General features: G+C 43.2%; 1 protein-coding gene across 1 annotated transcript in view; it reads left to right on the top strand.

Annotated features, from left to right (window-relative positions):
* The window catches only part of LOC125485736 (lectin-like), a 40,953-nt gene extending 21,884 nt beyond the window's left edge, over positions 1–19,069 (top strand). Inside the window, exons 3-7 of the mRNA XM_048609977.1 lie at positions 2,724–2,875; positions 11,824–11,952; positions 12,038–12,143; positions 16,953–17,019; positions 17,452–19,069. Of these exons, the coding sequence (XP_048465934.1) occupies positions 2,724–2,875; positions 11,824–11,952; positions 12,038–12,143; positions 16,953–17,019; positions 17,452–17,611 (614 nt within the window). The 3' untranslated portion in view covers positions 17,612–19,069. The remainder of the gene's footprint in view (positions 1–2,723; positions 2,876–11,823; positions 11,953–12,037; positions 12,144–16,952; positions 17,020–17,451) is intronic.
* Positions 19,070–23,101: the final 4,032 nt, after the last annotated feature.

The raw sequence follows: 23,101 nt of genomic DNA, 5'->3' as shown, positions 1-23,101 counted from the left end.
ATAGGATGAGGGAGGAGTTAGCTAAGGTAGAACGGGAGCAAAAACTTTATGGTGGGTCAATTGAGGAACAGTGGAGAACTTTCAAAACAATTTTTCACAGTGCTCAGCAGAAGTATATTCCATTGATAAGGAAGAGCTGTAGGAAAAGAGATAGTCAGCCATGGATGTCTACGGAAATAAAGGAAAGTATCAGATTGAAAAAAAAACACATACAATAAAGCAAAGAGTAGTGGGAAACTAGTAGACTGGGAAATCTTTAAAGGCCAACAGAAAGCCACAAAAAAAGTTATAAAGAAAAGTAAGATAGATTATGAGAGTAAACTAGCTCAGAACATAAAAACAGGCAGTGAAAGTTTCTATAAATATGTAAATCATAAAAGAGTGGCAAAGGTAAACGTTGGTCCTTTAGAGGATGAGAAGGCCAATTTAATAACTGGGAATGAGGAAATAGACAAGGTATTAAACAGTTATTTTGTGTCGGTCTTCACAGTGGAAGACACAAATAACATGCTGAAAACTGATGGCAAGAAGGTTATAGCAGGTGAGGCCCTAGAAACTATCATTATCACTAAGGAAGCAGTGCTGGGCAAGCTAATGGGGCTAAAGGTAGACAAGTCTCCTGGCCCTGATGAAATGCATCCCAGGGTACTAAAAGAGGTGATGGGGGAAATAGCAAATGCACTAGTAATTATTTATCAAAATTCACTGGACTCTGGGGTGGTTCCCGCAGATTGGAAAACAGCCAATTGTGATGCCACTGTTTAAAAAAGGAAGTAGACAAAAAGCATCCCCGCCTCTTTGACCTGTCTGTTTCCTCTCCACCTATCTTCTCCTCTATCCATCTTCTATCCGCCTCCCCCTCTCTCCCTATTTATTTCAGAACCCCCTTCCCCTCCCCATTTCTGATGAAGGGTCTAGGCCCAAAACGTCAGCCTTCCTGCTCCTATGATGCTGCTTGGCCTGCTGTGTTCATCCAGCTCTACACCTTGTTATCTCAGATTCTCCAGCATCTGCAGTTCCTACTATCTCTGATACAACTATAGGCCAGTTAGCTTAACTTCGGTAGAGGGGAAAATGCTTGAATCTATCATTAAGGAAGAAATAGCAAGACATCTGGATATAAATTGTCCAATTGGGAACACCCAGCATGGGTTCATGAAGGGTAGGTCATGTTTAACTAATTTGGTGGAATTCTTTGAGGACATTACTTGCATGGTGGACAATGGAGAACCTGTGGATGTGGTGTATCTGGATTTCCAGAAGGCATTTGACAAGGTGCCACATCAAAGGCTGCTACATAAGATAAAGTTGCACGGTATTACAGGTAATGTATTGGCATGGATAGAGGATTGGTTGACTAGTAGAAAACAAAGAGTAGGGGTAAATGGGTGTTTTTCTGGCTGGCGGTCAGTGGCTAGTGGTGTGTTTCAGGGATCAGTGTTGGGACCGCAATTGTTTACAATTTACATAGATGATTTGGAGTTGGGGTCTAAGTGTGGTGTGTCAAAATTTCTAGATAACACTAAGATGAGTGGTGGAGCTAAGTGTGCAGAAGACACTGAAAGTCTACAGAGGGATATAGATATTCTAAGTGAGTGGGCAAAGGTCTGGCAGATGGAGTACAATGTTGGTAAGTGTGAGGTCATCCATTTTGGAAGGAATAACAGCAAAATGGACTATGTTTTAAATGGTAAAAAATTGTAGCATGCTGCTGTGCAGAGGGACTTGGTGTCCTTGTGCATGAATCACTAAAAGTAGGATTGCAGGTGCAGCAGGTAATTAAAAAGGCAAATGGAATTTTGTCTGTCAATGCAAGCGGGATGGAGTTTAAAAACAGGGAGGCTTTGCTGCAGCTGTATAGGGTCCTGGTGAGGCCACACCTGGAGTACTATGTGCAGTTTTGGCCTCCTTACTTGAGAAGGGATATACTAGCACTGGAGGGGGTGCAGAGGAGATTCACTCAGTTGATTCCAGAGTTGAGAGGGTTGGATTATGAGGAGAGACTGAATAGGCTGGGATTATACTCATTGGAATTCAGAAGAATGAGGGGAGATCTTATAGAAACATATAAGATTATGAAGGGAATAGATAAGGTGGAAGCAGGGAGGTTGTTCCCGCTAGCAGGTGAAACTAGGACTAGAGGGCATTGCCTCAAAATAAAGGGAAGCAGGTGTAGGACTGAGGTCAGGAGGAACTTTTTCACCCAAAGGGTTGTGAATCTGTGGAATTCCCTACCCAGTGAAGCAGTTGAAGCTACCTTGTGGAATGTTTTTAAGGCAAGGCTAGATAAATTTTTGAACAGTAAAGAAATTAAGGGTTATGGTGAGTGGGTGGGTAAGTGGAGCTGAGTCTCAAAAAGATCAGCCATGATCTTATTGAATGGCGGGGCAGGCTCGAGGGGCCGGATGGCCTACTCCTGCGCCTAGTTCTTATGTTATTATTAATTTGATGGTAGTGTTCGAGGAACTGACCAAAATAGGAGGGGACTTCTGTGGGAAATATACACTATCTCTGACTACTTGGGCTAAACAGCATGTCTCTGTGCTGTATATTTTCTATATTTCCACGTAAATAAACAAAGAGTGTGCGAAGATGGTTATTGCAGTCAGGTGCAAAGTCACACACTGAGACAGGCCCCATCGACCTGTTCATCAGTTTCTAGTCTCCTGGAATGGAAATAAACTGTGAATGATGTGATTATTGCAGCTTGTTTTAATCTGCAGCTGATCATCTGAGTGTGGAGAATTCAACAGGGACGGATCAGGACCTTGAGACACAAAGTAGCCTGGACAAAGCGGATTATCCTGGTGGCCTCGTTTATTTTGGTTATTGCTACAAGTTTGTTCCTGTTGAAAAGACTTGGATCGAGGCTGAAGTAAGTGCTTGGAATCTCCATTGTAAGTTATTGGGGTTTGTTGCTCAGTGTTTCTAAAATGACTGAACGCAGAATGAAAGAAGCTTCTTGTACATTTCTGGACATTTCTGAAGCTATGAGTTACATCACCTGGGGTAACGTGAACGCCACAATATTCTAAATTGAATAGTGGGGGAAATGAGTTGTGACATTGAATCTGCCAGACATATAGGATCCCTTAACAAAATAATTTTGCCAAGAATGAAAAATGCTTAGTTTTAAAATTATCCTGTAAGATTTTTAATTTTGAAGTATTTTCTCTTTTGGATACTTAATAGCACAATGATTTACTGTATTCCAATAGAACATATTTTGACCATACACATGCATTGTTGTAATGATGTTCACTAAAGTTCATCGTTCAGAATGTTTGTGATTATTATGCTCAAGTTCTAAATAGATCCCTGACTTTAAAGATCATTGCATTGCAGAGACATAAACATGATTAAAGGAACCAAAGCTCTTTCAGGCATGAAGTTAACTCTCAGAAATGAAGTTCTTTTCCTATTAAAATGATGAGAGGAATAGATATTGTTGATGAGTAATAAACCTGCTTGACAGCATTTCCTCAATACTCTGGAGTGTCGGAGGCTGATGGGTGGCCTTATTGAGGTTTATCAACTGATGAGGGGCATGGATACGGTGAATAGTCAAGGTCATCTTCCCAGGGTAAGTGAGTCCAAAACTAGACAGAAAAGGTTGGAAGTGAAAGGGGAAAGATTTAAAAGGGACCTAAGGGCAACTTTTCCACTCAGAGGGTACTGCATGTAAAGAACGAGCTACCAGAGGAAGTGGGGGAGGCGGGTACAATTACAACATTTAAAAGGCATCTGGATGGGTGCATGAGTAGGAAGGGTTTAGAGAGAAATGGGCCAAATGCTGTAACATGGGACTAGATCAGTTTAGAATATCTGGTCGCAATGGATGAGTTGGACCAAAGGGTCTGTGTAACTCTGACTCGACTGATTGATAGATAACAATGAGAATTTATTTATTCACTCATGGGATTGGTGGCATAGTCTAAAAATTAGGACCAGACTGTTCAGGAGAGAGGTTTGGAAGCACTTAATGAGTCATAGAGTCATAGAGTCAGACAGCATGGAAACTGATTCTTCGGTCCAACCAGTCCATGCCGAACATAATCCGAAACTAAACTAGTCCCGCCTGCCTTCTCCTGGCCCATATCCCTCCAAACATTTCACATTCATATATCCATCCAGATGCCTTTTAAACATTGTAATTGTACTCACATCCACCACTTCCTCAGGATGTTCATTCCACATGTGAACCACCCTCTGTATAAAAAATTTGCCTCTCATGTCCTTTTCAAATTTCTCTCCTCTCACCTTAAAAATGTGTCCCCTAGTCTTGAAATCCCATCCTAGGGAAAAGATGACTACCATTAATTCCATCTATACCAATCATTATTTTATAAAATTCTATCAGGTCGCCTCGTAACCTCCTACACTCCAGTGACAAAAGTCCCAGCCTATCCAGCCTTTCTTTATAACTCAAACCTTCCATACTCAGCAACATCCTGGTCAATCTCTTCTGAACCCTCTCCAGCTTGATAATACCCTTCCCATAACTGGGCGACCAGAACTGGACACTATATTCCAGAAGAGGCCTCACCAATGTCCTGTACAACCTCAACATGACTTCCCAACTCCTATACTCAAAGGACTGAGCAATGAAGGCAAGTGTGTCAAATGCCTTTTTAACCATCCTGTCTAAATATGACACAAACTTCAAAGAATTATGATCCTGCACACTTAGGTCCCTCTGTTCTACGACACTACCCAAGGCCCTACCAATAATTGTATAAGCCCTACCCCTGTTTGTTGTACCACAATGCAATACCTTGCATTTATCCAGATTGAACTCCGTCTACCATTTTTCAGCCCATTGACCCATTTGATCAAGACCTCTTTGCAATCTTAGAAAATCTTCTTCACTGTCTACTATGCCACCTATTTTGGTGTTGTCCGCACACTTCCTAACCATGCCCTCTATATTCTCATCCAAATCATTTATATAAATGACAACCAAAATAGGACCCAGAACCAATCCCTGTGGAATATCGCTGGTGACAGGCTTCCAGTCTGAAAAGCAACCCTCCTCCACCACTCTCTGTCTCCTGCCATTAAGCCAATTAGGTTTTCAATCAGCAAGCTCACCCTGAATCCCATGTGATCTAACTTTACTGATTAGTCTACCATGTGGAACCTTGTCAAAGGTTTTACTGAAATCCAACTAAACAATGTTTACTGCTCTGCCATCATTAATCTTTCTGGTACTTTCCTCAAAGCTCTCAATCAAGTTTGTGGGACATGATTTTACTCACACAAAACCATGCTGACTATCCTTAATAAATTTTTGCCTCTCTAAATGTCCATAAATCCTATCTTTTATAATCCCTTCCAACAAGTTACCTACAACCGAAGTCAGGCTCACAGGTCTTAGCAAACATTTGTAGCTTGGATTGTGGATGTAGTTGTTTGGTAGATCGCTGAGCCGGTTGTTCTGTGGTGTGCAGACGTTTCGTTACCATTCTAGGCACCATCATCAGTGCAACCTCTAATCGAAGTGCTGGTATTCTCCTCCATTCCGAACTTATATGATTCTCTGGTGTGGTGGGTCTTGTCATTTCCGGTTCCGTTTTTCAGCAGCGATCTGTATATTGGGGCTATTTCTATGTGTTTGTTAATGGAGTCCCATGTTGAGAACCAGGCCTCCAGAAATTCCCTCGCATGTCTGTTGTTTGCTTGTCCCAGTATGGTCACTTTGTCCCAGTCGAACTGATGGCCTTTATTGTCTGTGTGTATCGAGACAAGTGAATATTGTTTGTGTCTTTTTACTGCCAGCTGGTGTTTGCGCATCCTGGTCATCAGTTTCCTCCCCATTCTCAACACGGACTCCATTAACAAACACATAGAAATAGACCCCGTTTACAGACCACTGATGAAAAACAGAACCGGAAGTGACAAGACCCACCACACCAGAGAATCATATAAGTTCAGAACAGAGCAGAGCACCAACGCTTCACTTAGAGGTCACACTGATGATGTTGCCTAGAATGGTAACGAAACATCTGCACACCACAGAACTGGCTTGGCGATCAAACAAACAACCGTATCAGATTCACAGTTCTACAGTTCCCTGGTTTCTCCTTACAACCCTTTCTTAGACAAAGGTACAACATCAGCCACTCCCCAGTCAATCAGGCACCTCACCTGTAGTTATTGATGACACAAATATTTTTGCAAGGAGTCGTGCAATTTCCTTCCTTACTTCCCACAACGTTCTGGGATACAGGGGGTTCTGCTATAACGTGTGTTCCGGCAATGTGAATTGGCAATAGTGCGAACGATGAATAGGGGAACGCTATTTCTAAAACCTGAACTTGTGTTGGCTATAACGCAATTCTGTCAGTGACCTTATTGTTGATGTTTTGGAAGATGTTTTTAGAAAGTATTGCAGGAAAAAAAACTTCATATTTCAAGATTCACCTCATCTTGGATTAATGCGTAAAACCATCCTCCCACCATTGGTGATTTTTCTGAAAATGTCAAAATGCTATTTCTACCCCCAAACACAACCTCTCTCCTTCACTCATGGACCAGGGTGCAATAGCAGTTTTTAAAGCTTATTATATAAGGTGCACATTTAACAGGCGGGTTGCAGCCACTGAGGGGGATAAGGACAGTGTTCTTCAATTTTGGAAGAGCTTTAACATCAAGGACACAATTGACATTATGGTGGAGGCCTGAGGTAATGTCAGTAAGGACTGCTTGCATGCAGTTTGGCGGAAGCTTCTCCCAGATGTCTTTCAAGATTTTAAAACCTTGATCCCTCGAAGGAGATCCCAAAATCAAAGAACATTGTGTTGATCTTGCAAAGCAAGTTGGATTTGAAGAAGTGGACAGTGAGGATGTTGAAGAACTGCTTGAGTCCCATTGTGAAGTCCTCTCTACAGGCAACCTACAACAACTTATCGCTGAGAGGAAAGTGGAAACTGGAGATGAAGAAGATGAAGTTCAGGATGCAGCACCACAAGAGCTTTCCACTTCTGTTTTGTCTTCTATCCTGAGGGAAATTGAGAAACAGTTGCAGCTCTTAGAGGACAATGATTACAATGCAGAATGTAGCAGGGTAGCTGTTCGTGGAATAAGATCTTATTTGGCACCCTATAAACAACTTCTTCATAAAAGAAGAAAAAGGGCAAAGCAGCAAAAGCTGGATTATTTTTTGCAAGACAACCTCCAAGAAACAGTCAGAAGACAAATGAACCACAGCCATCCACTTCTGGATTAACTATTTGTCGACCTGACCCTGCAACCACAACTGCACCTGAAGGTGATGATGATGATGACCCTCAGCCCCTGCATTAACAACACAGTAACCTCAAAACCTCCTCCCCAATCAAGTCATCTCGACATTTTTTCAAGATAAGGTGTGAATTTACATTTATTGCACATACCTGCAATGATGTAATCTTGATCAGCTAGCCCAGAGGGCCGAGGAGTGCCAGATGGAGTTTAATTTAGATAAATGCAAGGTGTTACACTTTGGTAAGACAAACCAGGGCAGGAATTACACAGTTAATGGTAGGGCCCTGGGGACTGTTGTCGAACAAAAATACCAAGGGGTACAGTTACATAGTTCCTTGAAAGTGACGCCAGGGTTAGACATGATAATGAAGGTAGCATTGGGTACGCTTGCCTTTATCGGTCAGACCACTGAGTACAGGAGTTGGGACGTCATGTTATAGCTGTATAAGAAAGAAGGCAAGTCATGGTGTAGCTGAACAAAACATTAGTTTGGCCACATTTGACGTATTGTGTTCAATTCTGGTTGCCACACCATAGGAAGGTTGGGGAGGCTCTGGAAAGTGTGCAAAAGACGTTTACCAGGATGTTGCTGCATTGAAGTGTATTAGCTATAAGGAGAGATAAGAAAAACTTGGATTGTTTTCACTGGAACATTGGAGGCTGAGAGGTGACCTCAGAAGGATGCAAGAGAGGCATGGATAGGATGGATAGTGGGAATCTTTTTCTCAGGGTGAAAATGTCAAACATTCAGTGGCACAGGTTTAAGGTGATGGGGAAAATTATAAAGGATATGTGCGAGGCAAGATTTTGAATACAGAGGTCAGTAGGCGTCTGGAAGACACTGTTGGGAAAAGTGGTAGATGCAGATATGTTTAACGATGTAGTTAGACAGTAACATGAACAGGCAGGGAATAGAGGGAAGAATGGCCACATGCATGCAGAGGGGATTAGTTTGAAATGGCATCATGGTCAGCACAAATGGGGCTGAAGGGCCTGTTCTGTTCTGTTCTATGTTTGGATTTGCATTCAAATGTTGCATCTTCCACTTGGAGCTTCAGCGGGTAAATGGGGTGGGATGATTTATTTAGAGCTTTTACCGGTCAGAATTTCCATGATATTTTACTTATAGCATTGCTTCTGGAAATGTTGTAAATATGTTGTATATGAACATCATCTGAAATGGTACATCGCTGTACAGGCATTGAATTTCCTGTCCACACGTTGTCAAATTATATAATGTGAAAACACTGAAGTGTAGCTAAAGGAAAAATTAATGGTTGTAATTAAGTTTCACAGAATATTTAACAATTCCAGTATATCAATCCATAGCAATGGTATAGGATACCTTAGGACTCAGTTTTAAACTTTCACAAATCATTTTGCGTTGCATTGATGGGGAGGGGGTGTGACCTTATTTTCCTCCTTCGTCTCAGTCATCAAATGCACCCATTCTGGTCGATATCCCCCTCCTTTCTGTGGTGTAAGCCCCCTGAGACTCCAAACCTGCACTCCAGTACTCAGTTTCATCATAACCCCAGCTCTCAGCGATACCTAAGATCACCAAGCTCGTCTTACTTTGGGATTGACCACACCCCACCCCAAGAACCAATTTTGCTCAATTTTATCCAGCAAACACCGCTTGTGAGCTTTTCAATCCCAATGCTCTCAGCTGAATTAAAGTATTCATGCTCATGGGCTGCTCCTGGGCCCCAACACAGAGTCAGCAACTTCCTCATTCCCGAGATTTCCCCTGAATCAGACTCTTGGTTGCCTGCTAGTTCCTGAACTTTTCCGTCAGTTTGGCCCAATAGCACAGAGTGATCCATCTCTTCTGGAGACCCCAGCACAGATCCTGTGTAGTTGAGCTGCCTTCCTGCACTGCACATGGTTGCAGCACTGCTAAAGTAGAGTTGGCTTCTATTACTGTCTGTCTCCCATGTTCCCCATCTTTTCTAACTCACCTTCAAAATCCTTCAGTGACCATCACGTTATTCTGAGTGACTGATTGAAAATCTAGCAACGTGCCCTTCCACTATTATTGGACAGGATTTTGATTTGCTTTTGATACTGTCAACAGCAGCATCCTTAAAACTGTGTATATCCTGAAGGTGACATTCTCCAGAATTCTTGGCATTGGTACAAATTAAATGCAATAATTAGTAATGTACTCCAGCACAGAGTCCTCATTCCAGGGAATAAATTTCCTTCTAATTTCCACATTTGCTTTCAATCTGCAATCTCCCCTCTCAGGCTCAACCTTATGTTTGTTGGCTAAGAGTCAGTTCCATTGAGTCTCACAGAGGGTTTCTCTCATTGAAGCTGAATGAGATCTGTTGCCCTGGGGCACAGCAGAAAAGGGAAATTTGGCACCACCCCTTTGCAGACAGGGACCTGGAGATCCTGGTGGTGGAATGGTGCAGTGTTGAGATGTCAACTACCCCCAGCACTGGCAGTGGAAACTATGAAACCACATTGTCCCAGCCTGCTCCAATGATTCCAATAAGGTCAGGGACTCCCTGCCATCTGCAGGAATGCCCAGCAATGTTGGAGAGAGGACAATGGTCTTCTCCACCCTGCCAGGGTAAGTGCCACCATCTTCTCTCCAATGCCTCACACTCATTCTCCACCCCGTACCCAGGTCCCACCGAGGCTCATACTCTCACTCTCAGTCACGTAACATCTTCCCTCAATCGCTGTCACCTACCCCATCCCTTGACACCATTGGCCCTGCAAACCCTCAGGTGCTACCAACTCACTCGCTCAGGGAACCCTTCGTACCTGCACCAAAAGTAGCAGCTGTGCCACTCACTTCCATCTCCCTTAATTCCTGATGCTCTCTCATTACAGACCACAACAGCTCACACTAGGGCAGAGAGAGTCAGGACGGGTGATGGGATACCCAAAATCCCGGTTCTCAGCTTCCTGACTCTGACTGCCCCAAGCAGCTAATTGGCCATGTCCAAGCCCCTGGCCTGGTACTGGAGGCTGCCCTTACCTTACTGTGCTGGGACCCCCTGGGTGAAGGCTGCCTCCTTGGACCTGACTGAGAACTGTTCACACCATGACAAAACTTCCCAGCTGTGCGTCTGTATGAAACAGCATGGCAATACTGCGTTACTGTGAGCCTGGGATCTCTGGCTGTGGGACAAGGCAGGAATGCTGTGAATATCTGTTAGAATTGTTCTTAAGGCTTAACGGATCAAAGGGAGAAAGTAGGAACAGGTATTGAGTTGGACGATCATCCATGATTTAATTGAATTGTAGAGTATATTCAAAGGGCTGAATGGCCTATTCCTGCCTCTTGTCTATGTTTCAATGCTTCCATCTGGTTAGGCTGAGTGGGTGAGCACTCAGACTAAGAGCCAACAGGCTGAAGATGCAGCCTGGTGCAGTCGAGCAGCTGGTGTGTGTCCCTGAGCACACAATGTCTTTGCCGCAGCATTGAAGTGATATTTACCAGTGTGCTGCCAAGGTGCAGTGTTGAAAGGCAGAAACACAATGCAAGTGGATTGGAAATGTACCATGAAGGATTCTAGAGGCTGTCACATGTCAGATGCCAGTATCTGTGGACATGGGAAGCATGTGGCCTGGTGTCCATGGAGTGTGCCAGGAGATATTTGAGCCTGGTGTCCATCGTGAAGGTCCTAATGGAGCAAGCAGTGAGTTGAAGTTGTCTGGTACTCGCTTTCCATTCTTTAAGTTTTCTGCATCTCGTTTGCTTCTGGCAGGTAGTAGGAGGAAAGCTGCATATTAATGAGGCAAGATGTGCAGTTAACAAAGATTATTCCTCCTTAATAGGCAACTTACCAGAAGCTCGTAAGAATCTCACCTCATTGCTGAGAAAGTTGTTCAAAGTTGCAGAGATTTGATCCTGATGTTGAGATAGGCCTTGCTGGACCTCTCACATCATTCTGCCACATCTCTCACCATATCCCATGTTGTTCAGACCCTGACAAGGTTCTGCCCATCTCCATCACACATAGTCTGTACATTCGAGCTTGAACCGGAACCACTCATTGTGTAACTTTTGAATCTCTATGGCAACAACCTATTAAATTCCTGAGAACCTGTTGTTGAGTCACATGATCTCCTGAGAATGTGATTTAAAGTCGACAAGCATCTATGTGCTGTGGTCTGTCATTATGAGAAATTTGTTGCTGTCGATGTGGTCACTGCACAGTGACATGGACTGTAGTGACTATCCACATCTGTATTGACAGCTGTGTATAGATAAACTTGGGGAGAACAGGAACCAAAATATAACCCACAGAGTGTTCGACCACAAACCCAGCCCAATATCAGCTGTTGCACAGAAGCTGCTGACATTTCAATCCGATGGATTGAAGCCACAATGAGATTTGTCCCGAATAATCAGCCTCAATGTGGCACTGTTCACTGAAGTTTGGAGTCAGCCCTTAGCAGCTCCTTGCAAACATGCAACAAGAGGATTTAGTTTTTTTGTTCATCTTCTGCAATGCAGCAAATTTTGAACATTAAACATGTTGGAGCAACACAATTGAATATGTTCAATGTGAAAATGTAACCAGCAATAAATTGTCTTGTTTAAATCATTTCAAGTTGCATTGCCGAACACTGGCTCCTAATGGCCATCTTGCTTCCATTCACTGGGAGGAGCAGAATCAAATTATTCGAGAGAATTCATCTCCAACTGAAGCTTTTTGGATTGGCTTAAATCTTATCTGCAAGGTATTATTACTTGATTTGTTGTTTTACATTATTTCAGAGAAATAAATTATATATTTTTAAATGGTATGAGTTGATATCTCCACAGGAGGGAACTTACCTCTGGACAGGTGGATCTTCGTCAGATTTTGTGAACTGGGCCATGAGCCAACCTGATAACTCTCGTGGTGTAGAAGACTGTGTGCATTTCGTTGGTAAGTCTATGCTACCGAATGTCTAGGGGAAAGGGAAATAGATCAATGGGTGAGATTCTAACCGGACTCCATTTAGTTGGATTTCTTATGACCCAGGCTACTGTCATTCCACACTCACTACTCCACGGGTCACAACACAACCGGAAAGATTATATTGATTTTACCAAGATGATCAATTGAAAGGCTTATCTACATCAGGTTTTAAACACCAAGATCTATCAATCAGATTTCTTAATAAACACAGTTTATTGATTTATTATCAACAGAACTTATTGAATGAAGGACTAATCAATTTAACATAGTCAGTGATGTAGAAGTACAAAACCTTATTATGCCTTGAAATATCCCCAAAACATAAACAAACACACAGTTCAGGAAAAAAGAAAGAAAGGCCAATTTTCTCTGTAATAGTTGGTTTTCAGAAAATGTTCCTTTTTCTTGATGTCTGTTGCTCTGGTGTTCTGGCACCTGTCAAGTTACTAGTCACTCAAAGTTGTCTCTGAAGTGAAATAATTTTAGAGAGGCCAGTATTCCATCACCAAGTCACCCTTTATTTACACACAATCCTTAACTATAGTACTGCTTCATAAAAAGAGAGGTACCAAAATGACAGTATCTCTGACACTCCCCTTCATATGTGTCAGCCAGGGCTCCCTAATCAGACCAGATTTTCTGTGAGATCCACCCGGCTGACTTCATTATAATCACTACATCCCTTCCCCTCTGAGTCCGAGGACATAGGCTGATCCTTTTTCTTGGAAATCCTCCTGGGGTGTTCCAGCACCAGGTCAGGTTGCTCTGACTCAGCATCAACATGGGGAAATGTGTAACTTGCAGGAGCTTTCCTTTTGCACCAGGAGTGCCTTGGTAGAATTTCACTCCCTTCTTTGTGTGGCAAAGACATCAAAGTGGCTACTTCAATTGTAAGTATATAACAAGGTGTAGAGCTGGATGAACACAGCAGGCCAAGCAGCATCAGAGGAGCAGGAAAGCTGACGTTTCGGGTCCAGACCCTTCTTCAATTATAAGTACTTAGTTTAGAGCCCATCGCTGGATGTGGCCCAAAGCCATGGGCTGTACTGCCTTATCCTCTTTAAGCAGGCCAAGTAGGGGGTTTGTGATCTGTGATTATCATGGATTTTCACCCATAATAGTATAAGTGGAACTTTTTGACTCCAAACCTGCTTCTTTTCTATCTGGGCATATTGAACCTCTGAATGAGTCAAAGTCCTGGATGCAAAGGCTATTGGGTATTCCTGTTCACTGAGTGACCTATGAGCTAATGCCACTCAAATGCCATACAGGGAGACATCACATACCAATACAAGATCTTTCTTGGGATCATAGTGTGCCAACACCTCAGAGGATGCCAGCTGTTTCTTTATTGCATTGAAAGCTAGAAGTTGTCTATGAGACAATTTTCAAGGCTGACCCTTTGTTAGGATTTGATGCAAAGGTGCCAGGATGGATGCCAAGTTATGTATGAACATTCCATAATAATTTACCAGGCCAAGAAATGACCTGAGCTCCTGGACAGATGTGGGAGCAAGGGTACCTTTGATTTCCCGCACTTTATCTTCCAGTGGGTGTAACCCAGTCTTGTCAACTCTGTACCTCAAGTAGGTACAAGTTTCCCATCTAAGGCAGATGCCCATCTCGGGAAAAACCTCTGTTAATGTCCAATTTCTCTAAGTGTTTCTCATTAGTATTCCCTGCTATTAGGATGCCTTCTAGATAAATGGCAAATTAGAGTGGACCTTGCAAAATGTTCTCCATCATCTGCTGAAAGATTGCACAGGCTGATGATACCCCAAATGGTACTGTATACTGGTACACATCCATAACCGGTATTAATTGCAGGATACTTCTGGGAATTCTCTCTCAATGCAATTGCAAGTAAGTGTGGCTCATGTCCAACTTCGTGAAGGACAGCATCCTCTCCCCCTTCCCCGCCAGCTTTGTGTATAAATTCTCTCTCCCAGGGATTGGGTATTTATCCAGCTGCGGAAAGTGGATTACCATTTGCTTAAAATCCCTTAAAAGGTGAACCGACCTGTCGGGCTTCAAAATTGGTACAACCAGTGCTGTCCATTCCACAAATTGGACTGCTTTGATGATTCCTTCACTTTCAGCCTTCTGATTTCTGCTTCCACTTTTGTCCGTATGGCAAATGGCACTTGGCAGGCCTTGCAGATTCATGGAATCGCTCCTGGTCAACGCGCAAGGTGGCCTTGGCTCCTCAGGTAGTCCCTAGACTTTCCTGGAAGTCTTCTGGGTATTTAATTAGGATGTCACTCAGCAGCCATTTTCTGATTGAAAAATGTTAGCCAGTCTAGATGAATCCCTTGCAACCAGTTTTACCCCATTAAGCTTGGGCCCGAGTCTTTTATCACAATAGCTGGTAACTGAACCAGCTGTCTTTCAGATGGGACCAGAACAGAGGTCGGACCCTTAATCTGCAAAGGTTCCCTGGTATGGATTCTCAGCCTAGCTGAGGTCTTGCACAAATTTAAGGATTGGAGTCCAGAGTGAATTTCATTAAAAAGCTGGCTCTGTGATCAATGATGTGGTTGCACTGGTACTGAACTCCATTTGAACTGGATGACCATTTAACCAGACATTTACCTTGATTGGTTCTGATTTGGATGTTCCAAATCAGATGTGGGCGGATTTTCCAAGGTATGAACTCTCCTGAATACCAGCCTATGAGTTACATTAATTAATTTAGGTCAATTAGGACTCTTTTGCTGTTTCGAGGCCACATACCGACAACAACTACAATGACTTGCTGGCCAGGATCCAGAAGAAAATTTTAACCATTTGGCCGAGGTTTGGCTTTGTTTTGGAGTTTTGCTGTGGTCAGACCTAGAGTCAATCTGATCAGGATATGCCCTGAGTGAGGCCAGGCAATTGTCTTCACTCATGTGGTGTTCTGTAAGCTCAGACAGACTGATGAGGGTTGCCCACTTCCATCAGAAAACCCTCCAACTCATATGCTGCACTTGCAATATTTTCCAATGAAAATGCCAATTGTAGTGTCTGTTTGAAATCCAGCTGAGCTTTAGCTGGCAGGCACTTTTGCATAGTTACATCATTAATCTCATGTACCAAGCAGTCTCTAAGCATCTCATTAAAGGTTAAATCAAATTCTGCCAGTTGTAACCTAGTCAAAAATCCCAACACAGATTCCACTGATTCTTGAATTGCTGAGTAAAAACAATCATGTATTCGAGTAAGCTTGTGGTTGTAATATTCCTTAGCTACATCAGTCAATTCTTCAAAGGTATAAGTATCTGGTGCCTCAAGAAAAGTTACGGTCCTAATAATAGAAAAAGCTGTGGCTCCACATGCTGTCAGGAGAATTACACATTGCTTTTTACCTGCCACAATATTGTTTGCCCAGTTTCCACAGACTGGGTCCTGTTCTTGACAGCAGGGTCAAATGAATCCAGCTTCCCAAACAGCACATGATGTAAGAAACACTTACCCCAGTACAAAGATGACTGTTATCAGTGAGTTTCTTCAGGATTGTCCTTTACTATTGGTGCCACCACCAAGTTACCCTTTATTTACGCATGAACAGTCCTTAACTATAGTATTGCCTCATACAGGCATGTCAGGCGTTCAGGTACTCCGTATCCCTGCCATTCATCCTTTTATGTCAGCCAGGGCTCCCTGATTGGATCTGATTCACCGTGCCTATCAGGGAACTCGTATTCTATGAGGTCCAGCTGGCTGACCTTGTTATACTTACTACATTAAGTCTTGCAGATGCAACTTGTTCAAAAAATATAGTCTTGCTGTTCTACAGTCACTCTTTCGAGAGAACAAAACGTTTCCACAGGGATTAGTGCTGGGTCCACAATTCTTTTAAAAATATATTAATGACTTACATGATGAGAGGGAACCTACAGTCACCAAGTTTGTGGATCACACAAAAACGAGGTAAGAAGGAGTGTCACAATGAGTCTGCAGAAGTATAGAGTCAGTTTAAATGAGTCAGCAAAAACTTGGCAGATAGAGAATATGTGGATAATATGAGTAATGCAATTTGGCAGGAAGACAACAGAAGTTGAATATTACTTAAATAGGAAAGTCTGCAGACTACAGGAGCACAGTGGATTTTGGGAATCCTTGCACATCAATCACAAAAAGCTGGCATACAAGTTCAATAGGTAATCCGTAAGGCAAATGGAAAGCTGGCCTTTATTTTAAAGGGAATGGAGTATCAGGCTGAGAAAGACCAATTTTGAATCAGGAAGGGTAAAAAGGGTTCTGGGGAATGGGCAGGAAAGTGAATTTGTAGATTATCAAGTCAGCTGATTATCTCATTGAATGATGAAGAAGCCTTGATGGGCTGAATGGCCCACTTCTCCTCCTGTGGCTGATTGTTCCACCCTGAATTCAAAATGATGGTTTTCTTTAGAAATTGCAGCAATCAGCTGGGTAAGTGTTCCAAGCAGCCTTCTCTCCAACTGAAACAGATAAACACGGATTCACCCAAGCCAGTAATTGATCAAAAACAGCCCCAGCAGGGGGTCTACCGCAAAGTAACACTCCTTACCCAATCACTCCTTGTGATTTACAGCAAGCCTTGTTTTTTAAAAAAACCTCCAATCCCCACGGTGAACTTTCAAATTCCTTTTTGAAGAAACCACTCCAGATCAGACTGTAACATGTGATCAGCCTACTCCAGACATCTCCTATTCCTGAGCTAACTTGCGATCACCTTGGGTCACATTCTGTTATTCACCATTTTCTTGTAAGCAGCCAGTGTGATCAGACATTGACAATATCCTTTTTTTTCAGTGATTGATCATTGGCAAACATCGCAACTGTGTCATTTAACACAGCAATTCATCTTTCATTCATTAAGGTAAGTGCTTTTTTTCTCTGGAAAGAGGCTTATGTTTGATCTCAGGCCGGTTTGTTCAGGTTGTTCATGGAAACAATTTTCTTTAAGCATTTGTGTTGTTTAATGAACCGAATGACATTTATACAGCATGACCCTGTGGTCTATTGACAAACGGTCATCACACATCTAGTTTGTTTCAGATCAGAACTTCAGCCAGATACAGTGTCAAAACTTACAATATTTAATGTCAACACACATCCCTTCAGAGAACACCGAAAAGAACAATGAAGACATCATCCAACCAATTGATCTTTCAATACAGCAAGCTTAATGTGATTTTCTTTCTCATTGTGGCTGAACCAGCAAATTTAAGGTGACAATCTATATCCTAAATAAAGCAATGGGGTTTTTTTCCTGGTTCACTGAACTCTTCTTCCTCTTTTTCCTCCAAAGAAGTCATTTAATTGGAATGATGCACTTTGCGATTCGAAATTGTGTTCTGCTTGCTCCACCAAACTGCTGTGTCCTGACTGTTACTGAAAGAATCTATCGCTGCTCCATGGATCTAGAATTCACAGCCTCTGACCTGCATTTTATACAGCTGGTCCTGTAAATATTCTGGTCAATAATAGTCACCTATTGTTTATGGTCATTTGAAAAGTAAAGGCATTTGGTTGGATTATTTCTTGCTGACAATAATATTTGTGCATTACAATTGTTAAGTAACAGGGTCAAAGATAGAGCGGCTGAAGATACTTGGGCCAAGGGAATTATCCTGAGGAATTGGTGGCACTATGTCCTAGTTAGTTACAGCACTTGCCTCGTAAAAGACATTTGGACAGGTACATGACTAGGAAAGGTTTAAATGGACAAGGGCCATATACAGGCAAGTGGGACTAGTTTAGTTTGGGAAACTTGGTTGACATGGACAAATTGGACCGCAGCTTCTGTTTCCATGCTTTATGATTCAATAACTCCATGACCCAGTGATTGCTAATACCAGCACTGTCTTCCTGTGCACCACCTCACATCACATTATGCATTTCGCCAGTTTCAGGGATCACCAAAAATGGCTGGGAGATAGTTCTGGGGGAGGCATCAAGGTGGGAGAGATGGAGATGATTGTGGGGGAGACAGAGATGTTGGGGAGGTGGAGATTAGAGTGGGGAACGGAGATGGGATGAGGAGAGTGAGTTGTGGCTAAACAGAGTTGGGGAGCACACGAGGAGGGGGAGAGAGAGAGAGAGAAGACCCACCAACTCCTGGGCCATCCTTGTCCAGGTACATTTAATCTGCAATAATTTATCGTCCATTTGCCCTGCAGTGAAGGTGTTCAGTGGTTAGGTGCTGTTCAAAGCCGACTTGCAAAATGCCACTGGTCATTGCAAATTGAACTTGAACATCTCAATGATGTTGAAGTCAATAGCAATAATGTTACAAAAGGCCAGCGCTGGCCAATGGTGAAACATTATTTGTTCAACTTCTGAGGATGATGTCATCTGTCATGGAGGTTTGATGATAGTGTGTATTGAATGCAGTGGGAAGTTGAAAGCTCGGTGTGAATCTGGGATGGGAAAGGGCTCAGAGTGCAGCAAGCAGTCCATTATGATACAACGTATCCCGGTCACTGATCTGATGTGGTATATTGACCAAGTTGCTGAGGCTGAAGCTGAATGTATGATGGAGACAAGGCTCCCATTATTGGGGTGCGTGCAGCATGTCTCGCTTTTGGGAGGAGTGTGTTGAGTCCTCACCTGCAGGGTATGACTCTTCTCATACTGAAGAACCTCTTTCACTTCTGGTTATGCCAATGAAGGTTTTTCTACTCAGATTCCTGCATTCCTGCCTCTTGTGGGATATTGGTCACTGGGACCAGCTTCTTAAGAAGGTGAATGATGGTATAGGAGGACCAGAGCTGACAGCAAGTCCAGGAGCAGCAGTGGCCTGGCGTGGCGGACGGGGAACATCTAGCTCAGAGAAAGCGCAGGATCCCTTATAATGTGTGGGGTGTACAGTAGAAGGCCCAGAGTTTTCCGGCTGTCAGTCCGATTCCTGGGAACTAGCAAGGTGCAGTGTCGACACAGGCTCCACATGTCCCGGGACACAGCAGGGCTACGGCCTTGTCCCTCATGTTGGACATGGATCCAACAATCCAGACTGTGCTAAGAATTACACCAGAAATCAATTTAAGGTCATCAGTTTGGCTCGCAGTATAATTCATTTGCATGAGCTGGAAGCTCCACATATTTACACACAGGTCCCTGTTCTGTGCAGACAAAAGGAACATTTCTTGCACACGTAACAAAAGGTTAATTAGAATGTCAGTCCCTGCTGCATTCCCCATGGCAACACCCTGACCACTATCTACCGGCCTGATTTAATCAGCTAAGACTGATGACAGTTCTCACTGCATCTCCATGCCAACTATGATCCAGCCAATCATCACCCTGTTCTCTTTCTAGCTTCGATTTCTTGCTTGTTAGTAGTGGTGAAAGCACGATGGAAAACATTGATCTGGTGTCTCTCTTTAGCAATGTTTAACTTATATAAAAACAAGAAATGACATGCTACTGCTTCCTTCATAATGGATCCAGCATTTCCTGATGACAGGTACCAGATTAAATGGTCTGTAATGACCTGTCTCCCACATTTCCAAAGTAGTGATGTTAGATTTGGGATTTTCCAATCTGTAATTGAAAAGGGGATAGTCTTTGGGGTCACTGTTTGATTGCCCTGGCTCAGGGTGTGAACAATTACACTGATGTGGGCATTTAGTTTCCCACAGACCCAGCCAATGGCATACATCAACAGGAAGGCTTTCCATTCCATCAATATCTAATGGATCTGTACCCACCATAGATGGATCCTTCAGGTGTGAATGCGGTTCTGGGAAGCACAGATGCTCCGGTTTCCTCCCACAGTCCAAAAATGTGCAGGGTAGAGTGGATTGTCCATGCTAAATTACCTATAGTATTCAGGGATGTGTAGATTAGTTGGGTTTTGGGGGAATGGGTCTGGGTGGGATGCTGTGACGGTCAGTGTGAACTTGTTGGCCCAAAGGGCCTATTTCCACACTGTAGGGATCCTATGATGATCTATGATGATGATGACCGACCATCAGACTTTTTTCTCCAGAGGTACGAATGGAGTGCAGGGGGATGCTGCCTTGAGATATTTTTATTCTATAATAAATACGGAATGTTCTAAAGCATGAGGAATTCTTTCCACTTTCTAAATCAGACATTAGCTCCCCCAAAGAACACATTGTGAAGGACCACACAATGTGAACTCAAAGAACTTCCAATGCCACAGTCCAATGTCTGACTGTACAGGTAAACGGTGAGAGTGATGAAGGAAGCAGCATACTGGTTACAGAATGTTGTAACTGTATTGGGTTTCATGGATCTGTTAGTCAGAATCACCACAAACGGTCCTCTACTAGTACATCACAAGCCTCTCCTGTGATCTTTCGGGGGTCATCAGATCTGCATCTCCCTCCATATCCTCATCATGGAACAGGGCATTGTGCTGCACAGTAACCCCCGCTGTTCAAATCGTCACGAAACCCCTCGCCACTCCAGCCTGAAGTACCACTTGCACAGCATATCAAATCACCACAATACAGCAGACCCTGTGGTATTTGGGACCTGGTGTCTCTAGGACCCTGCGGACTCCCCTGACCAGTAGGTGTGAAATGACGTTACCCAGGTACCTTTGCATGTGTCAATGAAAGGACTAAGCAGCAGGAGGCAGCAGTGAGTGGGACAGTCATGTCTTTATTTGAAGACAACATGGCTTAGAGCTAAGCTTTACAGTTTTAACAACTCTATCTCTAACTATCCAATTCTTTAGAAACTTTAATATTTCCCAGATACATGTAACTTTTGCCGGTTTGTTGAATTCTTTGGCCCATTCTTCTCTCTTCGTGGGTTGGTTCTCTCTCTGGTCAGACAGCAAGCTGCTGTGGTCTCCATTGTGTCCAGAGGGACCTCCAGGGTCAGGGGGAGAGTGGGGTCAGGCTGAGCCCTGCCATGACCGGCTTCTTACACCTTCTCAAATTTTACAAAGAATTGACCCATCAGGGTCATTGAGTTAATTTTTTTTATCACATTGAAATGTTGTTCATGGCTTTCAATTGCTTGCTGATAGTGAACCCTTTGATATGTCTGCTTTGGGCTCTGGGTGTCTGGTTTTGGTGTAAAATGTGCACCTCGTCTTTTGTTTTACTGAGGCACATCTGCCCCATGTATCCCATGTGGCAATCTGTTTGTCAGGAAATGTTGAACTGCCCTTTTACACTTGTTAATGTGTTGTGGTACCTCTCTGGTTTTCAGTTGTCTGGGCTTGAATCTTACAAGGGTCTATCTCGAGGCAGTATTGTCTCTGTGTCTCTCTATGTCTTGGACTGAGGTATTCCCAGCATACCTTGTTGTCTGGCTAATTTCTGTGCCTGCTCATTTCAGTTGCTGTGTTTGTATGTCTGTCATTATGGTTGTTGTAGCTGGTTTCTTTTTAATGATTTTATTTTACCTGAGCAGTCACAGGCTGCTACACCTTGCAAGGGGATAGTGAAGGGCATTACCCGATCAATCTTGGCTCCTCAATCACATTATCAAGAGAGTGACCTGCTCAATGCTCACTCAGAATGCCCTGTGGTATATCTTGCAGCTCGCTTCTGCATCTGTTCATTTCTGTCACAGGAGTGAGCAGCCATGTCCTCAGTGGGTAGCCCTGGTCTTCTCATATCCAGCCTGAAGGTACAGCTGGAAAAGCTGTGAATGTCTGATGCATATAATACTGCTTGCTGGAACCACATTCACACCTGAATGATCCATCTACGGTGGGTGCAGATCCATTAGACATTGATGGAATGGAAACTCTTCCTGTTGATGTACGCCACTGGCTGGGTCTCTGGAATACTAAATGCCCACATCAGTGTAATCGTTCACACCCTGAACCAGGGCAATTGAGCAGGAACCCCAAAGAATATTCCCCTTTTCAATTATAAATTGGAAAATCCCAAATCTAACATCACTACTTTGGAAATGTGGGAGACAGGAGACAGGTCATTATAGACCACTTAATCTGGTACCTGTCATCAGGAAATGCTGGATCCATTATGAAGGAAATAATAGCAAATCATTGTTCATAGAATCCCTCCAGTGTGGAAACAGGCCCTTTGGCTCAACAAGTCCACACCAACCCTCAGAACATCCCACCCAGACCCATCCCCCTATAACACACCTCATCTACACATCCCTGAACACAACGGGTAATATAGCATGGACAATCCACCTCGCCACCTAGGAAATCGGAGCACCCGGAGGAAACCCACGCATACACGGGGAGAATGTGCAAACTCCACACAGTCGCCTGAGGGTGGACTAACTACTGTGCCACTGTGCTTGCTTATAAATAAGTTAAACATTGCTGAAAGGAGACACCAATTAAATGTTTTTCACCTTGCTTTCACCAGGACTAATGTGCAAGAAATCAATGTTGGAAAGAGAACATTATCTTCTGTAATGCGAGAACAGGATGCTGATTGGTTGGGTCATGGTTGGTATGGAAATGTTTTGGCAACTGTTGTCAAGTTTAGCCAGGGTTAATTAAACTCACACCAGACAGACTACAGCCAGGGTGTTGCCATGGGGAATGAAATTCTAATTACCTTTTCTTCAGTGTAAAATATACAATTTAAAGACAAGTTTCTTTTGTCTGTACAGAACAGGGACCTGTGTGTAAATATGTGGCACTTCCAGCTCATACAAATGAATTATACTGCGAGCCAAACTGATAACCTTAAATTGATTTCTGGTGTAATTCTTAGCACAGTCTGGATGGTTGGATCCATGTCCAACATGAGGGGCAAGGCAGTAGCCCTGCTGTGTCCCGGGACAAGTGGAGCCTGTGTTGACACTGTGTTGATCCTCAGGAATCGGACTGACAGCCGGAAAACTCTGGGCCTCTTCCTGCACATTGTAAGGGATCCTGCATTTTTATTGGGAGTATCTTGAACCAGTCAATCTCGATCCAGACTAAGAAACATTTTACTTAAAACTGAATCATATTTAGTCCAAATTATGAGTAGAAGCAGAAAACA

Source organism: Rhincodon typus, chromosome 22 (assembly GCF_021869965.1).
Source record: "Rhincodon typus isolate 14 chromosome 22, sRhiTyp1.1, whole genome shotgun sequence".
NCBI classification, from domain to species: Eukaryota; Metazoa; Chordata; class Chondrichthyes; order Orectolobiformes; family Rhincodontidae; genus Rhincodon; species Rhincodon typus.
The sequence above is the reverse complement of the archived record's forward strand: the minus strand, read 5'-3'. Positions and strand labels throughout refer to the sequence as shown.